At 31.0% G+C, this 26,124-nt stretch overlaps 1 protein-coding gene across 1 annotated transcript; it reads right to left on the bottom strand.

The window, feature by feature from the left end:
* On the bottom strand, window positions 1-25,211 carry LOC148285547 (endocuticle structural glycoprotein ABD-4-like). The gene is made up of 4 exons (XM_088223586.1): window positions 20,825-25,211; window positions 18,377-18,495; window positions 16,886-17,054; window positions 1-2,495 (listed from the first exon to the last, which is right to left on the bottom strand). Exons 1-4 carry the CDS (start codon window positions 20,831-20,833, stop codon window positions 2,367-2,369), a joined length of 426 nt encoding a protein of 141 aa, XP_088079712.1. The 5' UTR covers window positions 20,834-25,211; the 3' UTR covers window positions 1-2,366.
* Between the last annotated feature and the right edge of the window lie 913 nt (window positions 25,212-26,124).

The following is a 26,124-nucleotide window of genomic DNA, read 5'->3' as shown; positions in this document are numbered from 1 at the left end:
TTTTTATTTTTGTGGAAAACAAATATCATATTTGCGTTCTTGTGAATATTCCATTTTGAGGGCCATTTTCAACGAGTTGTAAATAGCTCACTATTAGAAAATGGAAATCAAGTTGGGATGGAATGGAATTTGAACCACGGACCATTGATCCGTGAGTCCGAGACACTAGCCCTAGGACGACAAATCGATTATATTGCTGAATAAAATCATGGTTACCCAACGAAATAAATAATATTCAATATACTATCAGTGCAGTTGACCTATCTTTTTTCATATAATACTCGCATAAAGCCATATTATGACCAAGATCTTGGGCTATGGGTAGAATCAGTCAAAAACTATAGTTTATTCATTATATTTCTGGGACTCCTAGACGTTACGCTTTGGTAATAAAAGCATTTTTTTAAAGCGACGACAGTCAGCAAGTTAGCATTTATAAACATACTTTTTGCAGTATTAAGTATTATTTTTGTCCTATCTTTAATTTTATTTATTTGTATTTTTAATTGTGCCTGTATGTTTTATTTCTATAATGTTTGAATGAAATAAGTCCGTTGGTAAATAAATAAATACGTAAAATTATTTTTGGCGTAATAATGAACATCAGACCTCTTGCACTATAAAAATGATTTTAAATCTACACAAATGAGAATAAACAAATTGGCTTAATAGCATTTTCATGTTTACAATTTAAATTTTTTTTATGTATCATTATCTTATCTCTGTACTCATTCAAATATATTTTAATTGAAAAAAAACATATTGTGTTATTTTATATAGTAAGCATTCTATTGAAAAGGCCAATAAAGAAAAGCTTATGTATATTTATTTAATAATAGAATATCATAGAGAAAAGAACTTTTTCATTATGATCAACTTATTTTATATTTTTAAACTCGACTAATAATTCTGTGGCTTAGATCTATTAGGGCCCATGTCAGAAATCGTAATATTACTGGACTGTATTTCTTTATTATTTTTATGTGCTATTTTGTGGCGTTATAATAAACTGTTTAACGTCTTTGATAAAAAAATATTATTAAAAAACATTACAACACATGTATATGTGTATTAAATAGTTAAGTTTTTCATTGACGTCGACTCTCTACAAAATAATAGTAAGAAAAATATGAAATCTGAGATTTGCCCTTTTAGATCCAAGCCACAGAATAATAATTTAATTTTCATCATCATTATTCCCCTTCCGCATTTAATAGTGCAAAGGACACTGCATTGGTATACAAATGGCTATTGGCTATATTATAATATTGATAATTTTTGCTATATGAAGGTAAAATGATCAGTCCCTCGTTTCAGGGGCCAGTCCCGGGACTATGAAATATTCTAGTGTAGAAGCACTTTTTAAAATAAATATTTCATGTCAACAATGTGGAGAATCAAACCAGAGATCTCTCGCATGGTAGGCAAATGCGCTGATCACTATACCAAGAGGCCGACATAATTTAATTATACTGTTGGATAAACACACATTTTAATTTATAATCATTAAAAACAATTATCCACCAAAAGATAATGTTAACGTGATAAATAAAATAATAAATCTTGCAGCGCGACATTTATACAAACAGAATAAATCATTTTGAGGAGCATTTTTTAATTGAAATGGTGGTTTGTCTCGTGGAGAAATAGATGTAACTAAAAGTATTGCCTGTATGAGGTATGAGTCATCAATGCAAATGCTTAAGTCAATTCAGATTATAAACAAAACACCTAGCGGTTGAAAATTATAGTTGAAATAGTATCTACTTTTAGTCAAATGCATGACATCGAGATGTATTTATTCTTTTTTAAGAAAGGTAAAACCACATTCATTTTTAAAATCAAAATTAACATAAAATTATGGAAGATGCATTAAAACACTTTCGAGTAATTCACTGTCGCTAATTGAAAAAATGATCATGAAATATCGATATAGCGTTTGCAATGTTAAATTTAAAAGTTAAAATTGATTGCAACAATAATTACTCTCTTCATACTCTACAAAATGTTTTAAGATGATTTGTGATTTTTCGACAGTCGTTTTAAAGGTCAATTATCGTGATCAATCTTTAAATTATTTTCAATGAAATACCAAATTAATTATAATGACTGCTGACACAGTTATTATCGTAATTAATAAATTTCAAACGTTATGCTTACACACTAAAAATTACGTATTTTTTAAACGGGCCATTTTAAAATTCCATAAAATTGAGTTTTTTTTAGATATAAAGCAAAAAAGAACTCCGAAATTAAATAATTAAACCTTTTTTAAATAAAATTATTTTATTATTGACACGTAGAGAAAATATATACGAGTAGTTCGTTGCAGGTAATACATAAAGTTAATTGTAGAGCGAGCGGTCCTAGAATCTTCCTCTGGGTTTGTTGAAGGCCGGTCCTTGGTCTTCAGGGTTGGGTGGGAGTGTTTTTAAGAAGTCTAAAGCCTTCTGGATTTCTGGAGGAATCGGCGGTGGAGTTGGAAGATGGGCGCCCTGCAAAAAAATTCAACGTGTCAAGTGGAAAGTTTATTGTGTTTAATTGATCAATTCAACTTGCATGTATTTTTGTGAACGCGAACGTATTTAATAAAGTGTTTCTATAGTACGTATCTGTTCATTGTATGCATTTACTGTATACCTATTTAAAGAATAAAATTTTTAATTCAATATAAATAAAAAAATACAATCATTTTTTAACACAAGGCAGAAGATGGAACTGTCACATGGACTTCTGATATTTTTGTTAGAGAGGAATCAATTATTATGACATGAATACAAATAAACATATTTCTTAATTGTTTTCAATAATAATAATTTATTTAATTTACTATTATTTTTTTAAATTTTCAATACTTATATACCGTTATTTTATTAAGGTTACAGAAATAGAAAAATACAAGCATAAAATGTTTTCTTCTTCGTGGTATCACAGGTTAGGAACATAATAATATTTACCTACGTTAGGGTGGAGCAAATTTCGATTTTTCGGTTTCCGCTGTTCTAATTGTGGTAAAAAGTGTTTAAAGTTCAAACTGAAGCATCTAAAATAATAAACATATCTGGTTGCGGTAAGCGCGACTACAATGTCAGTAAAACATTGATAAAAAATAATTTAAGAATCGATTTCGAAAATAATAAAAAATGTGTATCTGATTTAAAAAAAAAAATAAAAAAAATTTACATTGCCTAGTACAAGAGATCATTAAAAATATATCGAAACTTTTTGATTGTTTTTTTTCACTTTAAAGATGGGCGAGAGTTTTATTAAAATATGAATATAACTTGCAGTTCCTCAATATTTCCCCTGTTTCGGGGAAAATGAAAGGAAATGTAAAAAAAAACACACAAAGACGTCACGAAATTTTACGAGCGTACTAGATGTCAAATTAAATCACACGACGAAAACTAAAAAAACTATCATATTTTCAAATACAGTCTGTCATAGATATAGTCTGACGTTACTATTGAAGAACTGCGGGAAATTGCGTCAATTTCAACCGTCAGCCGTGCAAGAGTTTGCCAAATGTGAAAAGCATATCACTTGAAACAAAAATTAATGAAATCTCCAAAAATAAAATATGAAATAAAAACCCTTTTAACCAATAAAAGAGCCAGCATCTGTTAACTTGGGCTGCGTTGCCCACCATAATAGATCGTAAAAAGAATAGAAAAAGCAATCTGTGGTTATTTTTCTTAAAAATAAATATCTCAAGAGCATCCCGTAGCAATATGTATCAGCACTAATGTGAATACCGGAAAACATGGCAGTATCATTAGATTACCAGTAAAATAGAATGGGGAAACCATTGCACTTGAAAATTGTTAACTGCAAATGAAATAATAATCTTTGTGGCATCTACACTTACACAGGGAAAACAGGTTAAACTCTAGAATAGCGCGAGAAATGCCCATGAAACCATTAAAAAAAATCGACAGACCATTGCCACAAATTGCGGACGATTGAAGTATTGATTAACTGTATTTACATATTAAATTGTCGGCTGTAATAACAGGTTTTATTCCCGATTATTTAGCTTATAAAATGGCACATCTTAGGTAACCGATTTGTGCAAACCGTATTTAAGCATAATTCGCATTAAAATTTAATTATTTTGGTCACGTCTGAAGTAAAAGTCATCCCTCGTGCAAAGACGAAGCTCGAGATCTTTTATTTAAGCTCCAAGTATCTCCCAAAAAGCATAAAAAATAGTGTATCCAGTTATCAGAAGGAAGAGCTATTTAGCAGACTGTAAAGATTGCCTTCTTGTTTTCAATGGGTGAAAAAAAAGCATATGCGGAAACTAGATGTTGTTGGTGATAAACATTGCTCGATATACTATTAACTACTCGTATATACCTACGAACAATAAAAGGAATTATTTTGGAAAATTTATTACAAAAGCATTAAACTTGTATTCCAATTATATGTTTATATTAATTCCTTGTACAAACAATAAGTATTCATTGATTTGGTGTTTATTTTGTAAAACACCATATTTAAATTTACAATATAAGAAATCAAACACTGATTTGAGCCTACTGAATTTAATATTTATAAAATTAAAAAAAAAACAAAATTCAAAAAAAATTATTTAAGGAGTGTTAATAACTAATTTTGTCTGAAGTTGTGGTGATTATTTATGCTTGTTTCGTAAAAAAAAACTTTAAAGCTCAATTTCTGCAGATTTGTGTTTTGGTCAGTTGAACAAAAACAAACTGAAGTGATGTAGTGTTACGGACTCGCGGATCAGAGGTCCGATGTTCGAGCCCCACTCTACCCCGACTTGCTTTTTATTTTCTAATAGTGAGTTATTTACGATTCGTCGAAAATGACCCCTAAAACTTAAGTATTCGGGTTAATCATAAGAACAAAAAAAAACCATCAGTTTGTATTTATCGCATTCTCAGTTTATGTTGATTCGTCAAACTGGGTGAATGTATTGTAACTGTTTGTTTTATAATTTTTATAATAATAATGTTTATGCTCGTATTTGAATCATAATTATCCACAAACCTACTAAAGTGTCTGAGTCATTTTGACCCGTATAATTATTAATTTATATGTACGCCCTACAGGCTTTTACATTTATTAGTAATACATTCCGGTGCAACAGTGTAACATAAGTATATATATTAGGTTAAAAGTAAGAATATCACCAGAAAAACGAAAAGAAACGAAAATAAGGCAAAATAAGGAAGTGTACCCCCATAGGTAAATGGGTAAACAGAAAGATACTTAATATATTTATATATATATATAAACAAACACACATACATACACCCTCTTATGCATACATACACACCCACGTATTATTAGTTAATTAATTTATTTATTTTACAGAAACAAACCGTCAACAATAATATAAAAAATGATACGGTTTAAAGACAGACCAGCAAATTTTCTAGATAAAAATCATACATGTTAAATTGTGGTACAACAAAAGGGTGTGTTTGTTTGTATTTGTATAAAAGTAAGTAGAGGTGAGGGTGTGTGTGTTTGTGTGGGAGTAAGTGTTCAGGTGTGTGTAAGCATGAGCATCGTTAAATAGCAAGTGGGAGCGTATCGCTGTCAGAATGAGTATTAATTTATTTTTAAATATATTAAGGGGCATGTTAAATATATCAATAGATGAAAAAAAGCATTATAGTTGGAGCAAGAACGATAGAGGATAGAGTGTTGTGCATAGTCAGTGCTACAGACTGGCAGATGAAATACTCGAAAGGGGACATTAAGCTAATATACATGCACATATACATATACGTCATATACATATACATTCACATAAATATACATAATATTATTATAGAGATACATAACAAAAAATAAATAAATAGAGAACAATATTCAGAAATTTTATACAGATTTTATAATAGCCTCAAGAATACTTAACTTTCAATTATATTGAAACATATTGAATGTGCGTTGAATTTTTTCTGTGATTTTTTATGGTTAACATAGAAATTGTTCAAAGTGAACCAATTTATTGGTGGATTTCTAAATGAAATATTGTTGATAAAATGAAAACGAATCCGAATATGAATGTTGTAAAACCCATTAAAAAACATAGATAAAATGTAAGAAATGTGCAAAGAAGAGTGATTTTTGACACAAATATAATGCCGAAATATGTTTTTAATAATATTTCCACCATACACACTATTGAACCAACTTGTAAAATTATGGACCAAATTCACCCAAATACAACATCTCCACGTGATGTTTTTTTTTTGACGATGGTAGTTAAGGGTTAGTAAACTAATACGAGTATTTTTTTACATAAAAAGATGTGCTAATTTGGTGTAAGAAATCAATGGCCATTCGATGTAGGCGTTTTAAATCGTTAGCGATGGCCAGCGATGTAAAGATAATTCCCAAAGACATTTATGTAAAGTTCAAGGCAAAAAATAATGATATGGAGCATCGCATTGATTCTAAATATTCTGCTGGTTCTTTTTAATAAATTAATAAAGGTCACCAATTGTAGTCTTCCTTGTTATTGGCATTTCGGTATAACTAACTGCTCCATCTTCGCGATGTTTAATAATAATTTATGATCCGAGGACTGAGTAATATCAAGATTTATTCATGTATTCAAATTATTTTGTTTTTATAAAAGGCGTGCTTTTAAAATACACGGTTATCAACTACGTTTTCGTATTGTAAAGAATTGATAGTTTTTTTTTATTTTTAGAGAATTTAGGCATAATAAAACATTCAATGCTTTTATTTTAAAAACGTGTCTATCCAATAAAACTTTTCTCATTCTTAATAAATTATTAATTAATTTACAATATTAATAATTACAATTAATAAGTAATTATTCCGATTTGGAAATAAAGCAATCTCTCAATCTGTGGCCTTATTCTGTAACTAACTATTTTCGTAAATTCATTCCAATCGTATGAGGGAACGAGAGCGAAATGCGATTTCGATTGCGTTAGAGTGAGATGGACATATGACAAACTAACGAACTTACGAAACGAAATTGTGACAGAATAAGCGTGCTGTCTTCGTTGGAGAAACGTGGAACTGAGATCGATCTTATATGTATTTTTAAAATACTTAATGCTCGTGATTAATACTTAATTAATGTGATCTCTGTTCCATCAATTTCTTCTCTTGTTCCCAACCTTGTCACCAGAAGTCAAAATATGGTATTCATCAAATCTTCTAAGAGTAACTTTTGTTTTTATACCGAATGTGTAGATTAGTCGATTCGTCACATAACTTGGAATTCTTTGGGATAGATCTTCCGGCTTTTCGTAAATCTCGTCACCATTAACAGACTGTGTGTTCAGCATGGGTTAGCTCGAAGTTTTATATGTTGATCGTGTTTTTAAATATATTGTATCCCATTATTTTTTTGCCTTTGTTTGTATTTGCTACGTAGTTTTATGTTATTTACATATGTTTCTTCAAATATTTGCTGTAATTGGCTAGGTGAAATCATTTGATATTAGAGATTCATAAAATTGCATTAAAGTTATTTCGGGTTTTCTATGTAAAAAATAAACATGACATAAATATTAAGTAGATTACAAAACATAAACATTTCATTTGTTTATACCAGAGAAATAGACGGGACAGAAATAGGTTTTAATCGATTATTATGATGGAACCATAATGTTATTTTTTGTTATAATTTTTAACATTTAATTATGGCAACAAAAAAAAAGTATATTCAATGAGAAAGTTCAGTGCAACGGGAAACTGGAAATAAAAAATGTTTTTTTATACGCGGTGAACATTAAAGCATTTAATTGTTTGGCAAAGTTTCTCGAAAATTTATGAAGAAAATAACGATTTTAATCAATATAACCTTCTTTAAACTACGTCACAATTTCTTCCGAATAACACAATGTTGTGTTAAATTTACGGTTTCCGGGAAGCCAAATCAATAATCAGAAGAACTCACCGACGAGAACTTGTGACGTCACAGGTGGAGTAATTTCATCATTACAAAACTTTGATTCATTAAAAGATTTAAAAAAAAGTTTAGCATAGTTTGATAGTCTGTCCATCAAAAAATAAAAATATTTTTTTAAAAATTACTGAATTCCTCATTGCATTAATAATCAATCGTGTCAAGATAAATACATAGAAATATAATAAAAACGTATTTTTGGTCAATACCTGATGATTTGTAAAACAAATGAAATAATACATCGAGACCACTATGGCGTAATAAATATATTTCCTCAATTATCGGTTTATAACCAAAATCATGCACGAGACCATTGCTAAATCGTATTGTTAACGATATTGCTAAAACAAATTGTCGGATATCATTTGTATCTTTTTGACAGATCAGTTAAAACTAAACAAGCATGTGCGCGCAAAACTCATTTAACAGTGTGAGAAAATCCTTCACATTCTAATGCAACTAAAGTGATATTATTACTCAGCTCATTCATGAATTCTTCGACGTTAAATATTTTTTGCTTGGCGCTAATTTAATATTTATTAGCACGTTTTATGGAAGTGTGGAAAAAGCAGAATATATCGCATAATCACAAAACGTACGCCAGTAAATATTAAAACACTTATGCAATAATTGAATTCAGGCATATGAAAACAATAAAAAAAGATCTATCTTTTTGTTTTTATACCCACAGTCTTTATTAAAAAATAACGTTGAAATACAATTCTATAAAATTAATATATTTGATATTTTAGTTTACCTACCTTTATAAGGAACGACGTATTACATTAATGTCCTTTCTGTTTTTAATGGATATAATATATAACTTCTTTATTCAATACGAGCTGAAGATTAGATTAAATGAACACAGTCGAAATTTTGATATCAATTATGGGATTTACTCCAAATGTACGTATACATTTTTTTTTTGTGTTTCGGTTTATTTATTTAACTTTTTGTCTATAATGTCATTTGTACATTGGCGGGCTTATTGCCAAATGGCAATTTCTTCCAACCAACCAATAAAAAAAATAGTTTTATTTTTATAATTCAAGTTACAGAACATATTCAATAGAAAATAAAGATTAAAAAGCTAAAGATATATAAAAATAGAAATAAACGTATTTGTTTATAAATTGCCTTAAATCAAAATTATTACTCGTTGAGAAAAATGAAAAAAGAGGAAAGAGGAAAGGAGGAGAGATTAAGAAAGAGAGAGGAGATGTTTCTTCAGACGTGCTTTAAACAGAGATAATGTAATAACATCTTTGATGGTGGATGGGAGATGATTCTACAGACACTTTATGAGTTAAAGAAGACAGAGAAATTGTGGATCGGTATTAAGAGAGTGCCTTGAGAATTAGAAAGAAGAGGTAAACATGAACTGATGAGCGTTAAAATTTTTCACGCAGGTATATAGGAGCGTTAGGACTATGAAGTACATTGAACAGAAGTGAGAGGGAGTGATAGTCTCTCCGCTGTCTAATTTTGAGCCATTTCAGTTGCCTACGATAATCAGAAATGTGGTCATATTTCCTAAGACCAAAAATGTACCTTATGCATGTATTCTGAAGTCGTTCAAGTTTATCGAGTTGCTCACAGCTTAAATCAGTCATGGGAACATCAGCGTAATCTAGAATGGGTAGTAGAAATGCCTGTACAAGTTGTGTTGTTTACATAATTGCGAGGACAGAGAATTTCGATAAACAGATATTTGAACATTCTTTTCCTGTCACTGTCCTGCAGATGCATGCCCGATACTGTGGAAAAAAGACAACTGCATGTCAGACATGGTGATTAGTGATTCCATTGGTCAAGCTCTTAATACGTCACGATTCATGTTTATTTGTTCCTGGCCATTGGAATTTGTTTCGATCATTATCACGGATCTTGACGTCACAACTCCCATGGCCAAACACGTCGCGTTTTTCTAGCAATGTATTTTTATTAAATTTCTGTTTTACATTTATGTATGAAAACATTTCTCCACAACATCCATATCGATATTAAAATTACATTTCTTCTTCTTTTCCACATTCGCTTCTAAGTGGAGCATGTGGACATCATCATTTGCCTCCAGGAGACCCTATCACCAGCCAGCTTTTTCACCTTTTCCCACGTTAATCCAGCGCCCCTTAGTTCCGCCGAATAAAGTCGAAAGATCGTCATCGACGGCCTTCCAGGACGGCGTGAGCCCGCAGGTATAAAAAAGAGGCAACTTGGGTTAAGGTTCTCCTGAGGCATGCGCAGCAGTATCCAAGCCAGGTCCACCACCGCATCCTCAAGACGCTCGTTATTGGAGGATGCTACATCCGTTCTCGGACTTCAATGTTAGTTATAAAATCGAACCACCTTGTACTATATATTCTTCTCAAGCATTAAATCTCAAAACTCAGAAGTTTGGTGTTTGCTTTGGTAGGGTGCCAAGATTCGCATACAATTAATTATTCTAACTCCATTTCATATATTTTTATCGGTATTCGTATTATGTAATAATTTCCTATTATCAAATACAAATCAATATTTTCATACTGATGGAATGGGCAAATACGTCTTTTGGTTTATTAATACGTATGAATAAGTAAGACTAAATTTTAAAGTATAGTAATGTTTTACAGTAAATAACAACTAACCGGAAAACATTGGATAATTAACGCTTACAATATCTACCTTTTAGTTATCAGGCATCGCTTTTTTAACCATAATATGTTGAGGAATGCTACATTTGTTTATTTTTTTTCAGTTTCATTTTTGTGCCGTTGCATTATTTTCACTTGAAAAACCTACTATTTTTTACTCAATGTACCTAGTAGTTTTATTTTTTTGGTGTTATTCTTTTAAAATCTTTTTAAAGTTGATAGAATTTCACTCGTCCGTGCGCTCTGCAGCTGCAAGACGTGTTGTAATCTAGCTCTAATAAAATCATTAAAAATCAACATGATCGGAAACAAGATCTAAATTCCAACCGCCTATGCGCTCTGTAGCTGCAAGTCGTGTTGGGATATTTATTTTACAGCGCCCTTGTGGTTGATTTTAATTATCTCAAATAAATACCCGTTTTCATTTAAGTTGCGGAAATAGCTCAGAAAACACGTTTTTTTTAGAATGAAAATTGAATTAACAACTATTTAAAAATAAAACTAATAAGAGAGCGACACGTTAAATAAAATATGGACGAAATCCGAATAATTAAACTTGACCTTTAATTCCGCACTTTCGCATTAAATAAGGCTTTCATGTTTTGGCAACACTAAGTAATAAAATTATTAGTGTTAAAAATTGATTAATTCGATACCTAGATGAAATTCATTGATTGTAATGTTAGCGTATCCAAAAAAAAAAAACCATAACCAGTTTGGACATCCGCATAAAATATTCTCAATCGGCATTTACATGTAATCTAATTAATATACATATTATGGCATTTTAAATTGAATGCAAACTACCTTCACAGTCTTCACAATCCATTAGAAGAATATCTTAGGTGTGTTTGAATAAATTTTGTACAAATTAATAATATTTGAAAAACTCAGATAATTTCACTCAATAAAATCATTAGATTTGAGAAAAAAATTACCTTTCCTAATAGGGATATATCACATTCTACGAATACCGATAAAAATATATGAAATGGGTTTATAATAATTAATTGCGTTTTCAAAATCAATATGGATATTGTGGAGAAATGTTTTCATACATAAATGAACAAAAGAAATTTAATAAAAATACGTTGCTAGAAAAACGCGACGTGTTTGGCCTTGGTAGTTGTGACGTTAAGATTCGTGATAATGTTCTAAACAAATTTTAATGGCCAGGAGTCAGGAACAAATAAACATACGAACGACTAATTTAAATTGAACATGTTAAATACTAAGGACTAATTATAAACAAACAATTCAAATGAAAAATTCATGTCAACAATTTAATTAGCAAAGTGGCGGTATTATATTATTTTTTTAAAATAAAAACTTTGTTCCAAAAACGAAAAAAATAAAATGTTTGAAGCCTATGTAAAAACTAAAATATGTTATATGCAACCATTATGGGGATCAGGAAATCAAAATGACTAAACAGACTACAACGACAGCAAAATAAATTATTTAAGTTAGGATATGACCTAACAGCATATTATCTAACAGCAACTAAAGAACTTTCATTTAATGTTTTGTCATCACTGCGTTTTATTACAATAAAAAGGTTTTAATATACTAACTTAGAAAAAACGAATGAAAATTTAATTTTGAATAGTCGCTTGACATTATTCTAGAATTTAATAAATAACAACAATAGTAAGGATGTGCTCAAAGATCGTAAATGCTAATTATGTACCGCCATATAAATTTTAGATCTATAATACGCTGTGATTAATCTTTTGTTCAGATTTTAGTTAAATTCTATAATAGGAGTTAACGCGAACATATCAGATAAAAACATTGTATAATTTGCAATAGGTCAGTTATGAGAATGTGGGTTAGTTAAACATTCTCCAGCCTTATATTTCTTTAATAGATAAAATGAGTTAAACATTATTTCCAAATAAAAATACACGCTGTTGTGTAATTAATGCAATGCAAAATTAACAAAAGGATTATAAAAAAACCGATATTCATTTCAAGATAAAACTGATTGTAGAGAAAATAAAGTTTTATGTTTTTTAAAAGGTATAATCTAATGTATTATGCTTTCAATCAGAGGCCCCGATATTGTCGTAATAATACACAAATAAAGCAAAATGTCTACGTTTCGTGTGATTTCTTTCAGTATCTTCAAACATTATTTTTTCTTTGGTGATACTGACCTTTTTGCTTTCGCAGTAATTTTAATCCCCGTAAGCTTAAACTGTAAAAACGGATAATAAAATAAACTTTTAAGTCAGACGATCAAATACTTGAATTGAGTACTCTTTTCAAATGACGTGTTTACGTTTTTTACTTATTACCCAATAGTTTACGGCGAGTGATAAAAAATATTCATTTAAACTCTCGTGTGTCTGTAATTTCACACTAGTCTACATACGATACAAGTCTTGGCGTATCACTCTTTTTAAAAAAAATGATGCAGTCCAATTTTTGATTCATTGTCACGCCATACGTTCATTTCTCCGCTCATTCAACAAATCAAAATCAGAATGCTGATTTCTTTCAACCAAAATCCGTCTAGCGTCAGTAGCGACAGTAGTTTCCTATTCGACTTAGTAAGCCAACAATATTACTACACACCATGGACGCCAATGACACTGAAAATTTTCCTTATTTTGATTTTGTTGCTTATTTTTGTGTTGTTTACTTACTTATTTATTGTTTGGTTGAATTTGATAAATAAACATTGCACAGTGCGTTTTAAGAAATACGTGTGTTTGTAAGGTTAAACATGTTACTGTTGCGTTTTAAAAACATGTACCTATCTAAGCTTTGAATGTAGTTGGAAACCTCAACAATAAACAATGAATTTAAACAATTATTGTTGATTTATTTTGACATACATTCATTTTTAGTATTTCTAACTTTTACTACGAATTTCCTTGAAAAATGAATACGGTGAAGCTCAAAAGATTATATTTTAAAGTATATATTAAATATTTAGCAATAATATTGAGAAAATATCGAAATACCGGGTTTCCGGTATTTGAAATTGTAATATTCAAAATATACCTGTATTAGAACAATGGTTCGATTGTCGGTGATATAGTTTACAAATATATAAGTTTTGGAAGGCCCTGTATGGAACATGGAATCAAATATTATTATGTAATAAAACCAAACATAAAGTAATGTTCATTTTATGTAAGACATTTTTTAATGAATCATGGTTGCATAAACTTATAAGCACAAAGTTCATGAAAATTAAATATGTTTGACCGTTTGTTTAGTTGTGACCCTATTTTTAGCAAAAAACATTTTGATTAAAATATCAAAATGTCATAGAAAATATTTATAAAAACTGAACCAACTTATCCAAAGAATATGCTTTAGTTTGTTGTTAAATAAAAAAAAAAGCGAAAGTAAGTTATGAAAACCTACGAATCTCGACCATAAGATTAATCTCTGTTTTAATCTTTATATTTATAAATGGCAACGTTCGTATTTACTTGCGGTTTTCAGCAAAATGATGAGCTTTGTCATGGGCATATTTGTAATTTAAAAAATCTTCAATCTGTTTAGTGAAAAAGAGTTAGGAGCGTACATATTTTATTCATCGTTCTCCAGGGCTGCATTCGACGAGAATGCATGTACAAAAAATGGAAAGATTTTGTTTTCTTTGTATAAAAAAACTTTGTTTTTGAATGTTTACAAACAACTTTTTATGGATCCCAGCCAGATTTTTTCCTTAAATTATTTCCATTTATTTCTTATAAATAGATTTTCAGTAATGATAAAATAATGTAATTGAAAGTGGTCATGTGAAAAGTCGGAATAATCGACGTGCGTGCATGAGAAGATGTATGAATGTGAAGGAAGCAAAGGAAGTGTGCCAGGACAGAGTGGTGTGGCGTTCTATCCTCTCTGCCTACCCCTCTGGGGAAATGGAGTGATGGTTAGATAGTTAGTTAGTTATAAAATAATGTTAACTAATATTAATTTAATACATTTTTATAAATCACATTACTACATAAAGTGCATCCTTGTTGGTAGAAGGGTAGAGTTTGATATTTGAAAAAATAATTCTATATTTTGAAAATTAATTATCTAAAGTTTTGGAATTCAACCATAAAAAAGTACCTAGGTACCTACTTAAATTCAATATTGGAATATAAATTATTTTTAGATTTGGAATTCAATAAAAAAAAGAAACTAAGTTCCAACTTATAAACTTTGAAATGAAATATCAAGCTCACGTTAAAACCGGCTGGCGGTTAAAGAACGACTAAATACGCGTTAGTTATGACTGAGCGTTTGGACATGAGTTAAGTATTATGATTTTTAGAGGGCGCAGGGTTTAGGGTGCGTCTATGTGTACTAATAGGTCAATGATTTTACTTAAGAAAACCGAACCTGTTTCTTTGGTTACGTAAAAGCATTGTGAAGCAAACTTTGTAAGTATACTTAATAATGTTTTATTTTGAGAGGAGTCTGAGATTTCTTCATACAAACGTATTCCCGTATTTTCACCTAGGATTATGCCACTTTAATATTTACCATCGGCTTGTCTCGATAGTTTTGTTTTTTAATGAATTGTTTATAACGGGAACTAGAACCATCCAGAAACCCATATACGTCCAGATTTATCTGCGGTCTTCGGGTGCACATTATACAAATATAATAACTATTTTTGAAAAACAGAAAACGTACTAATACGGAAAATTTCATTTTGAACAACAAAATCAGTTCAGTCTTGAAGTGCAGAAAATGGGACAACGAAACGACGATTTTGTCTTTTTTAGTTAGGCCGAGTTGAAGGTAAGAGAAGCCGGGTAGAATCTCATATACATGGACTGACCAAAAAATAGTGGCTACGGGGATAAAATCTAATGAGTCAGTTCGTCGGGCTGATGACAGACTGGAGTGGAACAGACTATTCAGAAGTGCTCGTGGTGATCACGGTCCTCAGCATTGAGGGACCGACTTGGAAGAAGTTAGGCATAAAATCTTCAAGACAGTGACAGGAAAATAATGTTCAAACCTTTTTATCAAAATTCCTTGTCACCGCATATCCTCAGGATTTGCGTAATCCAAAACACAAAAATAATAATGTATACTATGTAGATATTTAATTTTAACTAAATACAATGGTTGATATCAAACTTTCGATTGTGTTCATTTTATATATATATATATATACGAGTATGAACGCAAATCTAACAATAGCAAAGCGTTGCCGGGTTCAGCTCGTACTTTGTGAAAATCAGCAGATAGAATAATTATATAAATGTTCATATATAGGCAAAATAGTGAATGTTACAAAGTGATAATTTAAATGTTAATAATACTTTAAATGTACAGAATATGAACGGTGACATAATTTTATACGCGGATGACACCGTATTCATAATAAGGGGATCTTCATTGGACGAAGTAAATTTGAAATATAATATCGATATTAATAAATTATAAGAATGGTTCGATGACAATATTTTGTCTCAGAATACTAAAAAAACATATTACATCATTAGTTTCATAATGATAATTGCCTTCAAATCACTAAAAAAAATAGCATAAAATATTTAGGCATTATAATTGATAAAAATATTAAATGAAACGAGCAAATAAATATTATTGTAAATAGAAAAGTATTTATTAGATTAAGTAATATATTATCTATTGAAAAATTAAAATCAATTTACTTTGCATTAGCCCAATCCGTATTACAATACGGAATAATCGGATGGGGTGGTGCTTTTAAAACAAATATTTTACCTGTCGAAAAAATGCAAAAATTAATTATGAAAGTTTTTTTTTTTAAAAACGGTCTACTTTTCCCATTGTTCAATTATTTTGAAAAATGGGTCTTAGATATAAAATCGTTATATGAAAATGATTGTTTGCTTCAAATCCATAAAGACAAAATAAAAAGCAGTATTTCTATGTCATAAAACGTAAGGACGCGACCTAGAACAAGTGGTAACATCTTAATTCCAAAATTAAAAACATCTTAATCACAACATCATAATACTCACAGAGAAATATTTTTCTTTTAAGAAATGAACTAGGAAAATGAAAAGTGCACTCAGAAATACAACATATTTAAGAAAGAAGTGAAAAGTTATATTTATAATTATTTTTTGTGTAGCACTGATTAAAAACCGTTTTTTTTTTTAAATGATATATTTTTTTTTTACGTAATGGGAAACGTTAATGTAAATATATGTATTGAATTGATATAAACATTGTATTGAGTAGTAATATTGATTACTTATATTTTTGATCTGAATAAAAAAATGAAAATACATTCTGTAAATGTCCATATATTCATATTCCTTCTCAAATATGCTTTCATCTCTGTTGTAATATATGTCATACGTACTTGAGGCTGAAATCCATTTTCATCGGCAATATAAGTGAGAGCGATTCTAGTGCCATCTGGCGCTGTATATGAGAACTGTCCTTGGGCCACTTGGGCCTCTTCATCTCCCTTTCCCGGGTTCTTCAGGTAGCCGGACTCTTCGGCAGAAATCTCATTACCAGTTTCGTATCTGCAAAAAAGATTTAATATTTCAATAGAATCGTCTCCGACGGGCTGAAGCAGGTGAACAATTCTCCGTGGAATAAAGCCAGGACCCTGAGTAAATATTTTTGACTCTGTGGCTATTTCTATGTAAAATCCTTAAAAAAGGAAATCGAGTGGAGATTAGTCGGCGGACTAATCTCCACGAGGCGTCGTGGTTCAGTTGGCTGGCTCATTTGCCCACCATGTCTCGGGTACGATTCCCCGCAAGGACTCTAAAATATTTATTTATTTTTTGCGCAATAATTAATGACACGTATAAATAATTTCCCTTATATATATATAATTTATTCTAGAGCTTATTTAAATTTTTTTTTTTTTTTTAAACCAACTATCCTTCAAAACACGGTTCTAATTTTTATTTCATTATATTGTATTTTTAAAAATTTATGTTGTTTATATACTCCTCTTTTTTAATACCAACTTTTTTCTGAACACTGTTCTATCTTATATTGTATTTTTTAAATTTCATGTATTTCATATGCTTATGTTTTATATAACTTCCATGTATGTAAAAGCCTTATGGGCGTAAAAAAATAATTTTAAAAAAATATAAAAAAAAATTGTTGGATAATTTATTTAGCGCCATTTTTATGAAAATCACCTCAAGGGCGCTAAATTACCTTAGCACAAGACAAAGAAAAAAAAAGTAAAAAAAAAACTGTTTTTCAATGCATAATTTCACAGTATCTAGATAGACACCTGAAGCGTAATTTTTATTTTTTGTATTTGTTTATTTTTCCATACATTTATTTGCCTTCATGTTAATTACGAATTATTGTGGATACGCTGCGTTCGGAGCACCGATCCACCGTTCGCTGGCTAAGGGAGAAATCAACCTCGGCAAATAAATATTTGTCACAGGAAGCGAATTTAATAGTTCACAATGGAGTCCTTCTAGTACAAGAACTACTAGAATGAACATAGCCTGAAATATTGTAATTATTATTATAACAGATAACTTATAAAATGTCATTTTTGTAATATAACTGATTACTTCAAACGGTTTAGAGAACAAGTGAGTTTTAAGTGTTTTTGGAAACAACATTTCACTCTCATAGTTTCGCACTTCTGCTGGGAGAGCATTCCAAGATAATTTTATTAAAATACGTTAGATATAAATTTTAATTCTGTATTTGAATCATACATCGATATTGACCTCTCACGCCTACATATGACATTATTCCACGAACAGTATAACCTCCCTTTGCCCCGAAGTCCTCTGAGGGTCGGAGCCGATAAATATAATTAATTGCGAAGGCCTTTAAAAAACAGCATGAGATTCCTTACGCCCATTTGTAGCTTCCATCGAAATTCACTCCTTGGTTGTCGTACTTAAGGATCGGTATCGGATCTTGTTTCTGCGCAAAGACATGAATCACCAGGACTGCAAATAGCAACGCAGCAGACTGGAAAAATAAAACAAAACTTCTAGCTTTCCTTAACAGCGACTTACATTAAATAAATCATAATCCGACACGCTGCAATATAATGGCGATATTCAACCGCTGATCATTTTCGGATCTACCCACACAAACTTAATTTATTTAAAATTTAATAATAAATCCAACAATGTTTTGAGTATGTCAAAATGTTTGCAGGTAGGCTGGATTTCCTCCCTAGGGAATTATTCCGATCTAAATTTGTTGCAACATAGAAGGAAAACATTTTTGAGAAGGGAATATGGAAGTCTAGACACTTACGTACACCTTGTCATTAGCTGGTTTAAATGCCCATTTTACACATTGTGTAACATTCACCATTCCGCCCATGTTTAAATATCCACAAATCCTCAACTCCTCAATATGTCAACTTTTGTGAAGGAAAAGAGCTGAAACCTTTATCATGTGGGTGAGATTCATCCGGCTGAACCAAATCACTAATAGGTAATATTCAAAACATTGTTGAATCTACTAACTGGTAAAATAAGAAGTATAAAATTGAAAAATTGTCCTCAGGCGTCTAGATCAAGTCTACACATTGTCAGGCATATGATCTGTCATTAACTGGTAAAAGTTATCACTTTATGTGTGAACATTCATTTAAAATATTGATGTTTAATTATTTATATGTAATAATAATAAAACATTTCGACAATTTTTATAGCGCCGTTCTCGGAAGAAATAATCACTTCAAGGGCGCTATACATCATGCTTAATTAAAAAAATAGTTTATCTATAGGTTAATTCTTCATTGCTATTTTCTTACAGATTTTTTTAACAAATCATATAAAAGTAATGAAAGAATTAGTTTTTACATTTACTATAAATGCGTCGTACACAGGAAGATTTCAAATTACATATACCTAAGGCACTTAGATAATGTATTATAATTTGTAATAAAAAAGGGCAATCATTATGATTATTATTCTGAATTGTTAGTAACTAGAATTATAATCACTAAAAAATTTGTCATATTAGAAAGAAGTTTACTATTAGCAAAGAACATAATAAGAACTGATAAAAAATTATTAAAGAGCCTGACACATTTTGGAAGAATCTCAGTGGTACACTTTTTTTTCTTTTCTTTCGATAACATGCAGTAGCACGTTTAAAAACAGTAATTGCATAATTCGAACAATTAATTTATTATTCATTTTAAAAATACGAGTTACGAACTAAAAGAAAGAGTATTGATATAAAAAAAATGGAATGTATAAATCTCTTATTTGCATGTTATTATTAAAGATGTCTATTTTTTGGCAAAAGTTATTATAGTATGTACATAAGAGTGAGTCGATGATGTATAAATTTTTTTTTTGGACATCAAATTGAAAAGGTCATAAAATGTTGCATCACATTGAACGTAAAATTTATAAAAAAAACCCTACTACTTTTGGCCCTCAACCTGGAGATTTGAAGTTTATCACTGTCTGAACATTTTGTTAATTATCTATTCTAATAAAATTATTTTTTGTTAGTAAAGACATAACTAAATCACATTACAAATTCGAACACGTTATAAAACTACCTAAATACAAAAAGTTTACACTCCGCGGAACTGATTCCGTTGAGCGCCTGACTAATATTGACGCAAATAATGGCTCATTAAAACAATGCTGCCCATTTATTACAAAACAAAGTGCAATTCACGTCCTTAAATGCTTATTTAATAAGGTTTAATTAAAATTAATAAATTCAAATTATAAAATTTAACTGGACTGATTTTATTACTTAAATACAAAATGACAGCCGGTTTAGCCCGTTAAAATCGTCATTTTTGAAAACTTCAAGCTCTGCTTGAGAGCCAAAAGTAATGTCGATTTAAAAAATATTGTTTTTCGCATTTGTAGTTATCCAAAAGGCAACTTTTTAGATCCTTTTCATTTCGAAATTCGGGAAAAAAAATTATCGGTCCACCCTAATATACATGTACAGGCACATCTAATGAATGAATTCTGTGCGTGATTATTTTTGCGTGGAAAAGTGAAGATAGCCTATATACATCTGCATAATATGTACATGTTCACTAGCGCTCAAGCTTCATCGAAAATGTGTTTTACTCTACCTTCTTCTACTTCAACCTTATTTATATAATAATTAGCCTTACTTTTTTAAGAAAAAAAAATTTTTAAATATGTAGTAAAAATATAAATAAAGTTTTTGTTAAATTTGTAATCCAAGTAATTGAAAATAAACTATATTTATGATTGTTTTTAAAAGCTGAATGAATTGTTTACATTTTATTAAAGCTTTAAAGTATGAAAAAAATAAGATATTGTTTTGTTTTATTACTTACCAGATTCATTTTTTCATACGTTTATTGAAAATTCATCAAGGAATCAACACTCGCTACTTGTAAATGGAATATATGAACCAACAATTATCTCATGCACCTTCCAACTAGTCAATGAAGTCTTGAAATGAAATTGCTTGTATTTGTCTTGCCTGAAAGCATTTATAGTGCCACCTAACCCTTTGGTCCTCTAGTTTATAGTCTACAGCCCCCTCCATTGAGCAGTACTTAGCGTGACATTAGAATCGCAACTCAAGTACCTACACATTATACTTACAATAGTACCTCCGTATTTACAATAAGTTTGTAAGTTTCACAAGAACTTAAAATATTTTTACTCGAATACGGCAATTCGCTGACTTACGACCTGTGCGACTTACGATTGTTCGACTTTACTATCACAGTCCGCGATCGGTTGTCCGCCTGCGTTGCAGGTGGCGCGGAAGAAAGAAGTGAAGCAGATAAAGAACACAAGGCGCCAGAAAGAAAATTTAACGTCAAGGGACTATCAGAAGGTTTACATCGTCTGAATAAACTTCTAGAACATTTCAAAGAAATCGACTGAAACATCGAACGATTCGCAAGGAATACACGGATTGCACACGAGCTGTTTCAACCATATCGTGAAATATTCGCGGAGTAAAAGAAACAAACGATTCAGACAAAGCTCACCATGTTTATTGTTGAAAAAAACATTCAAGCGACCAATAAAATAAATCCTTGCATAACACCTGTATTATCACACTTTTGTTTGTTTTATGAATTTGACTTTTTATTTTATTTTATTAATTTATACAAATACATACGTATTAGAAAAAAATACAAAAATAACGTATCCCAAACTCTATGAGACTAAGGGCCCAGTGTTGAGTTGGGATACAACACAATGGAAAGTGGAAGCACTCACAATTAAATAATAGCAAAATAAATAAATATTATTATATGAACATACAGTGGCGGCCTCCGTGGTGTAGTGGTCAAGACGCTTGACTCACACACGAAAGGTTCCGGGTTCGATTCCCGGTGAGAACACAAAAATTAAAATGTGTATTTTCTCAAGCCTGGGTGTTCTCTGATGTAATTCACCACTGTAATTGGGCCTCCTGGCCTGTTGTGGTGCAAAAAAAAAAAAATACATATAATTCAACTGGCATCAAGACAACACGCTTAATTGCGTATAAATACGAGAATATGCAATATCTCGCTGCAGTCTCTTGCAATGGTCTCTTCCCTTAGACAAAATCCAGACTTGTAAACTCCTGAAAATGGCTTTCGTTTTGGAGAACTCAATATGTTCAACCAGGACATTGAACACTCTTGACGCCACAAAAGATATTTTTTTCTGAGCAAACGTCGTACGTGCTTTTGGAATTAAATAATTAAAATTACAGGAAAACCTTGTACGAGCATTCTGCTGGGATTTACTCTTGTAGCCGCATTACCAGAAATGTGTCAATGACTCTTGAAAAAAATGTCCAATGTCCAGTACCTTCATGAATTGGAACAATGTCTCAGATGGGAAAGTGGGGGGACAACGCAGAATCACTCTTAGTATTATTTTTTGTACGTTTATTAAGGGGTTCATGATAGACGCGGTGCAACCTCCCCAGCCCACTATACCATAGGTTTCCACTGACTAGAAAAGAGCAAAATACACAGTTCTGAGAGCGACAATGTCCAAGATGTTCTTAAGTGAGCAAAAGACACAGTTTTTTATATCTTGAAACCAGCAATTGGACTTTTTTATTATTATACAATAAAAATGCATATGTATCAGCAGCTCCAAGAAATAAGGAAATAAGAAATAACCCCCTATTTCAAGTATTATTGTAGCATTATTAACTTTATTGTGACAAATGTAAAAAGAAAATAAAGAGAAAACAATACAATAGTATAGATTTCCTAGTGCCAGTAATGGCAATGATTATATAACCATAGACCAACTCAAAATAACATAAAAACAAATATTGAGGAACCTGGTAAATGTCAGTTACACGCTATTTTATTTTCGTCGTATAAAAATATCACGCAGCGTAAGTAATAGGGAAATATCACGGTTTTTTTTAATTAATAAAAACATGAAATACTGTCTAGTGAAAAAAAAAAATACTACTTACTATAAGCATAAAAAAATAATTAAATTTATAATTTTGAATTCTGGCGGAAACCGTCCATTGCATTAGCCATGCCTCAATACGTCACGATTCGTGTAAATTTCGAACATTGTTTGTGACGGTTTAAATTTAAATAGAACATCGTCACGAATCTTAACGTCACAATTATCGAGGCCAAGTTTGTCGCGTTTTTGTATGGACAGATTTTTTTATAATTTCTTTTTTGAAGTTATGCATGAAAATATTCCTCCAAAGTATCTATATTGATTTTGTAAAAACAATTAGTTTTTCTAAACACGTTTTATATATTTTTATCGGTATTCGTAAAATGTGATATTTTCCTATTGTATGTATACATACGCAAGGAAATTATTGTACGATCCGGCTTACGACCTGTTTGCCGGAACAGATTGCGGTCGTAAGTCTACGTACACAACTCTCGCAATAATCATGATCTCTTATATCGTTTAAGTTTTCCCAATTGTTGATTTAATTTATTCTGTGTCTGGGCGGAAGAATACTAAAAATCTGAGTTTGAAATAGAACCATAACACTAGACCAGTACTTTGGACTCGATAGCTACTCTAAGGAGAAAATCCTAAAAAACGATAACGAGTGGCCCCGTGGTGTAGTGGTTGGCGCGATCGGTTAAAGGTTCGATTCCTGACCAGGTAAAAGTACAATATTGATTTTTAAGTTTGCTGAATCCACACTGCAATGCTTCATAGTTTCTAACCTGTCACCTGAAGCGTTGGACTGTTCGCCTTACCTTCTAGATAGTAAAAATGATCAAAATGAGCTTCTAATGTAGTTAAAATTCAGTGCCCTATGTACCACAGGGTGCAGATAAGAAAATGATGAAGATGACGCTGAAAATAAAACCTTTTATTACTATGAAAATATTAAAGTAGATAGGAATAGAAAAATATTTCAGTGTTTGCTTTCTATCCACGGTTTTCAGGCCATACCGCAAAACTTTAGGGGTGGATTTTTTACGATGTGCTTTTAAAAACATCCTGATAAATTTTTTGAAAAATCACATAGTTTTATTTAAAAAAAATTCAGATTAAAAACGTATTTGACCAATGAAGCGATGAGCACTGGACGAGGACTAGTGAAATGGATGGGTAGAGGAATGGTAGGGGTTTGTGTAAGGGATGCTAGTCCGAGTAATTAAGGATTGTCTCCATTTTAAAAAACATACAAACAAATAAATCATCACGCCTTTTCTCCATAGAAGTAGGTAGAGAGGATATAATGCTATATAACTTATTTTCAAATTATAATAATGATTTTTTTTTTATTGAAAAAAACTAGTTCTTGAAAAAAATAATCGGATTTTCTTTTAAAGGAAGAAGTCACTTTGACGTTTAGTGGTCTGGCCTCAAAACACCGTTCCTATTTAGAATTTATACTCAATGTAAAATTTCTACCCATGATGGAACAAACTCAATCAATTTTACTCCTATTGGTTTTCGTAGATTTACTGATGAGTTTCAAATACTGTTTATTCAGTTAAATTTCGTTTATGAATGTAAATTCCATTATTTAAAATGTGTTTATTTATTTATTTTATCCACAGTTTATTTATTGAGACACAAATCCCAACTCCATGATAACACAGTCCTGTGTTGAGTTGGGACGAATATATATATATATATGTAACACTTCAATAACATACACATCACCATATATACAGAACAAAAACATCATTAAAAAATACATGGCATATCGATATTTAAAAGAACATATATATCATAACTAGTGCCTGCACTATTACTCCACCTGTCCTCCACATTATTGCCATTGTAGTTTGAGCGTATCACAGGTATACATATATACAAAGGTCTACTGTCGACATAGCTCACGGCGAGACATCGCGTAACAGTTCCCATAGTACTAAATATACAACATCGTTCACAAATCGCAACATCGCTGTTGGCTGATCGGTACCACTTCGACATAAGTCGATATCAGTTATCCAGCCTTAATTAGTTCAGGGAACAACAGTACGCCTTCCGAGGTGGAGCCTGCTTTAGATTTGGTCCTTTACAGTTGCAGCCACCACCGGCAAAGGTCACAGCCGTCGCGTCGCGCTCCGCGCCATACCGAGTGGACTGAATCATCGTGAACTTTCACACCGTGTTATGAATGTGTTCATATTCCTAGTAAATAATAATAGTTGATTGCGGCTGTATACACTAACACTGCGTCATCGGAATTCTTGCTGAATTAAATACCACGTAGTTTAACATTTGTGAATCTCCTACTCATTTTGCATATTCATTTATGTCGTAAGTGCACTTTAAAATAATAAAAACATATTTTAATGGTTCCTTTGTATTTTCTAATACCGTATTCATGGTCACAATTTATCTTTGTGTTATATAAATATTTAAAAAAGTAAAAGCAGGTACTAAGAGTCAATACAGCATTGTTTTAAACGTAGATGGACGAGATCAGTCACCAGTCTAAGCAGTTTAAACAGCGTAGCTGAGATCTTGCCTGTTACATTGAAAACTAGATCGTCGAATATGAACCCGCAATAAAAAGAGACGGGTCGCGGTTCGGGCATAGATTGGTAGACTCTGGATCAGGATGACTGGCTTTCAAACCTGGGCCCCGATGACAATGGGAAGTAAACATTTATCTTCAATTTTATCTACAAAGTAAAATTAAGTTTTCTTTATGAAAAGCAGAATATGCCTACAACTTTTTCTCCTAAACATATTCAATTATAGATTACCGATAAAGATATATAAAATGTTTATGCAAATACACTCCTTTTCGTACACAAATATCGGGTTTTCTTGATAGACAATCGAAGATAAACCTGTTAACTTCCCACTGTAATCGGGGCCCCGGTCTACACCAGATCGTTTACCATTTTTTCACACGATTAATTACGAATAAAAAAATCCATAAAATTGAAATATTTAGGTAAATCATACCAACGAAAATATTAAAAAATAAGTTTCTGGAGGCTCAATAAGGACAGTAAAAAAATATATCAGTACCTTTTAAAAATATTTTACTATATCTAAGTCATCGACCAATTAATACATATAGACGCGCCGTATAGAATAAAATATTTTTAAAAATTGGGACACGAAAACATACCTTAATTTACCGCGTTTGTTTATTTATACTAGGGATGAATTCTACGATATTGCAAATACTATCAAAAAC

This window comes from Micrasema longulum, unplaced genomic scaffold, assembly GCF_059751315.1.
Source record: "Micrasema longulum isolate JH-2025_06_02 unplaced genomic scaffold, ASM5975131v1 h1tg000024l, whole genome shotgun sequence".
NCBI lineage: Eukaryota > Metazoa > Arthropoda > Insecta > Trichoptera > Brachycentridae > Micrasema > Micrasema longulum.
This window is presented reverse-complemented; position numbering and strand designations above follow the sequence as displayed.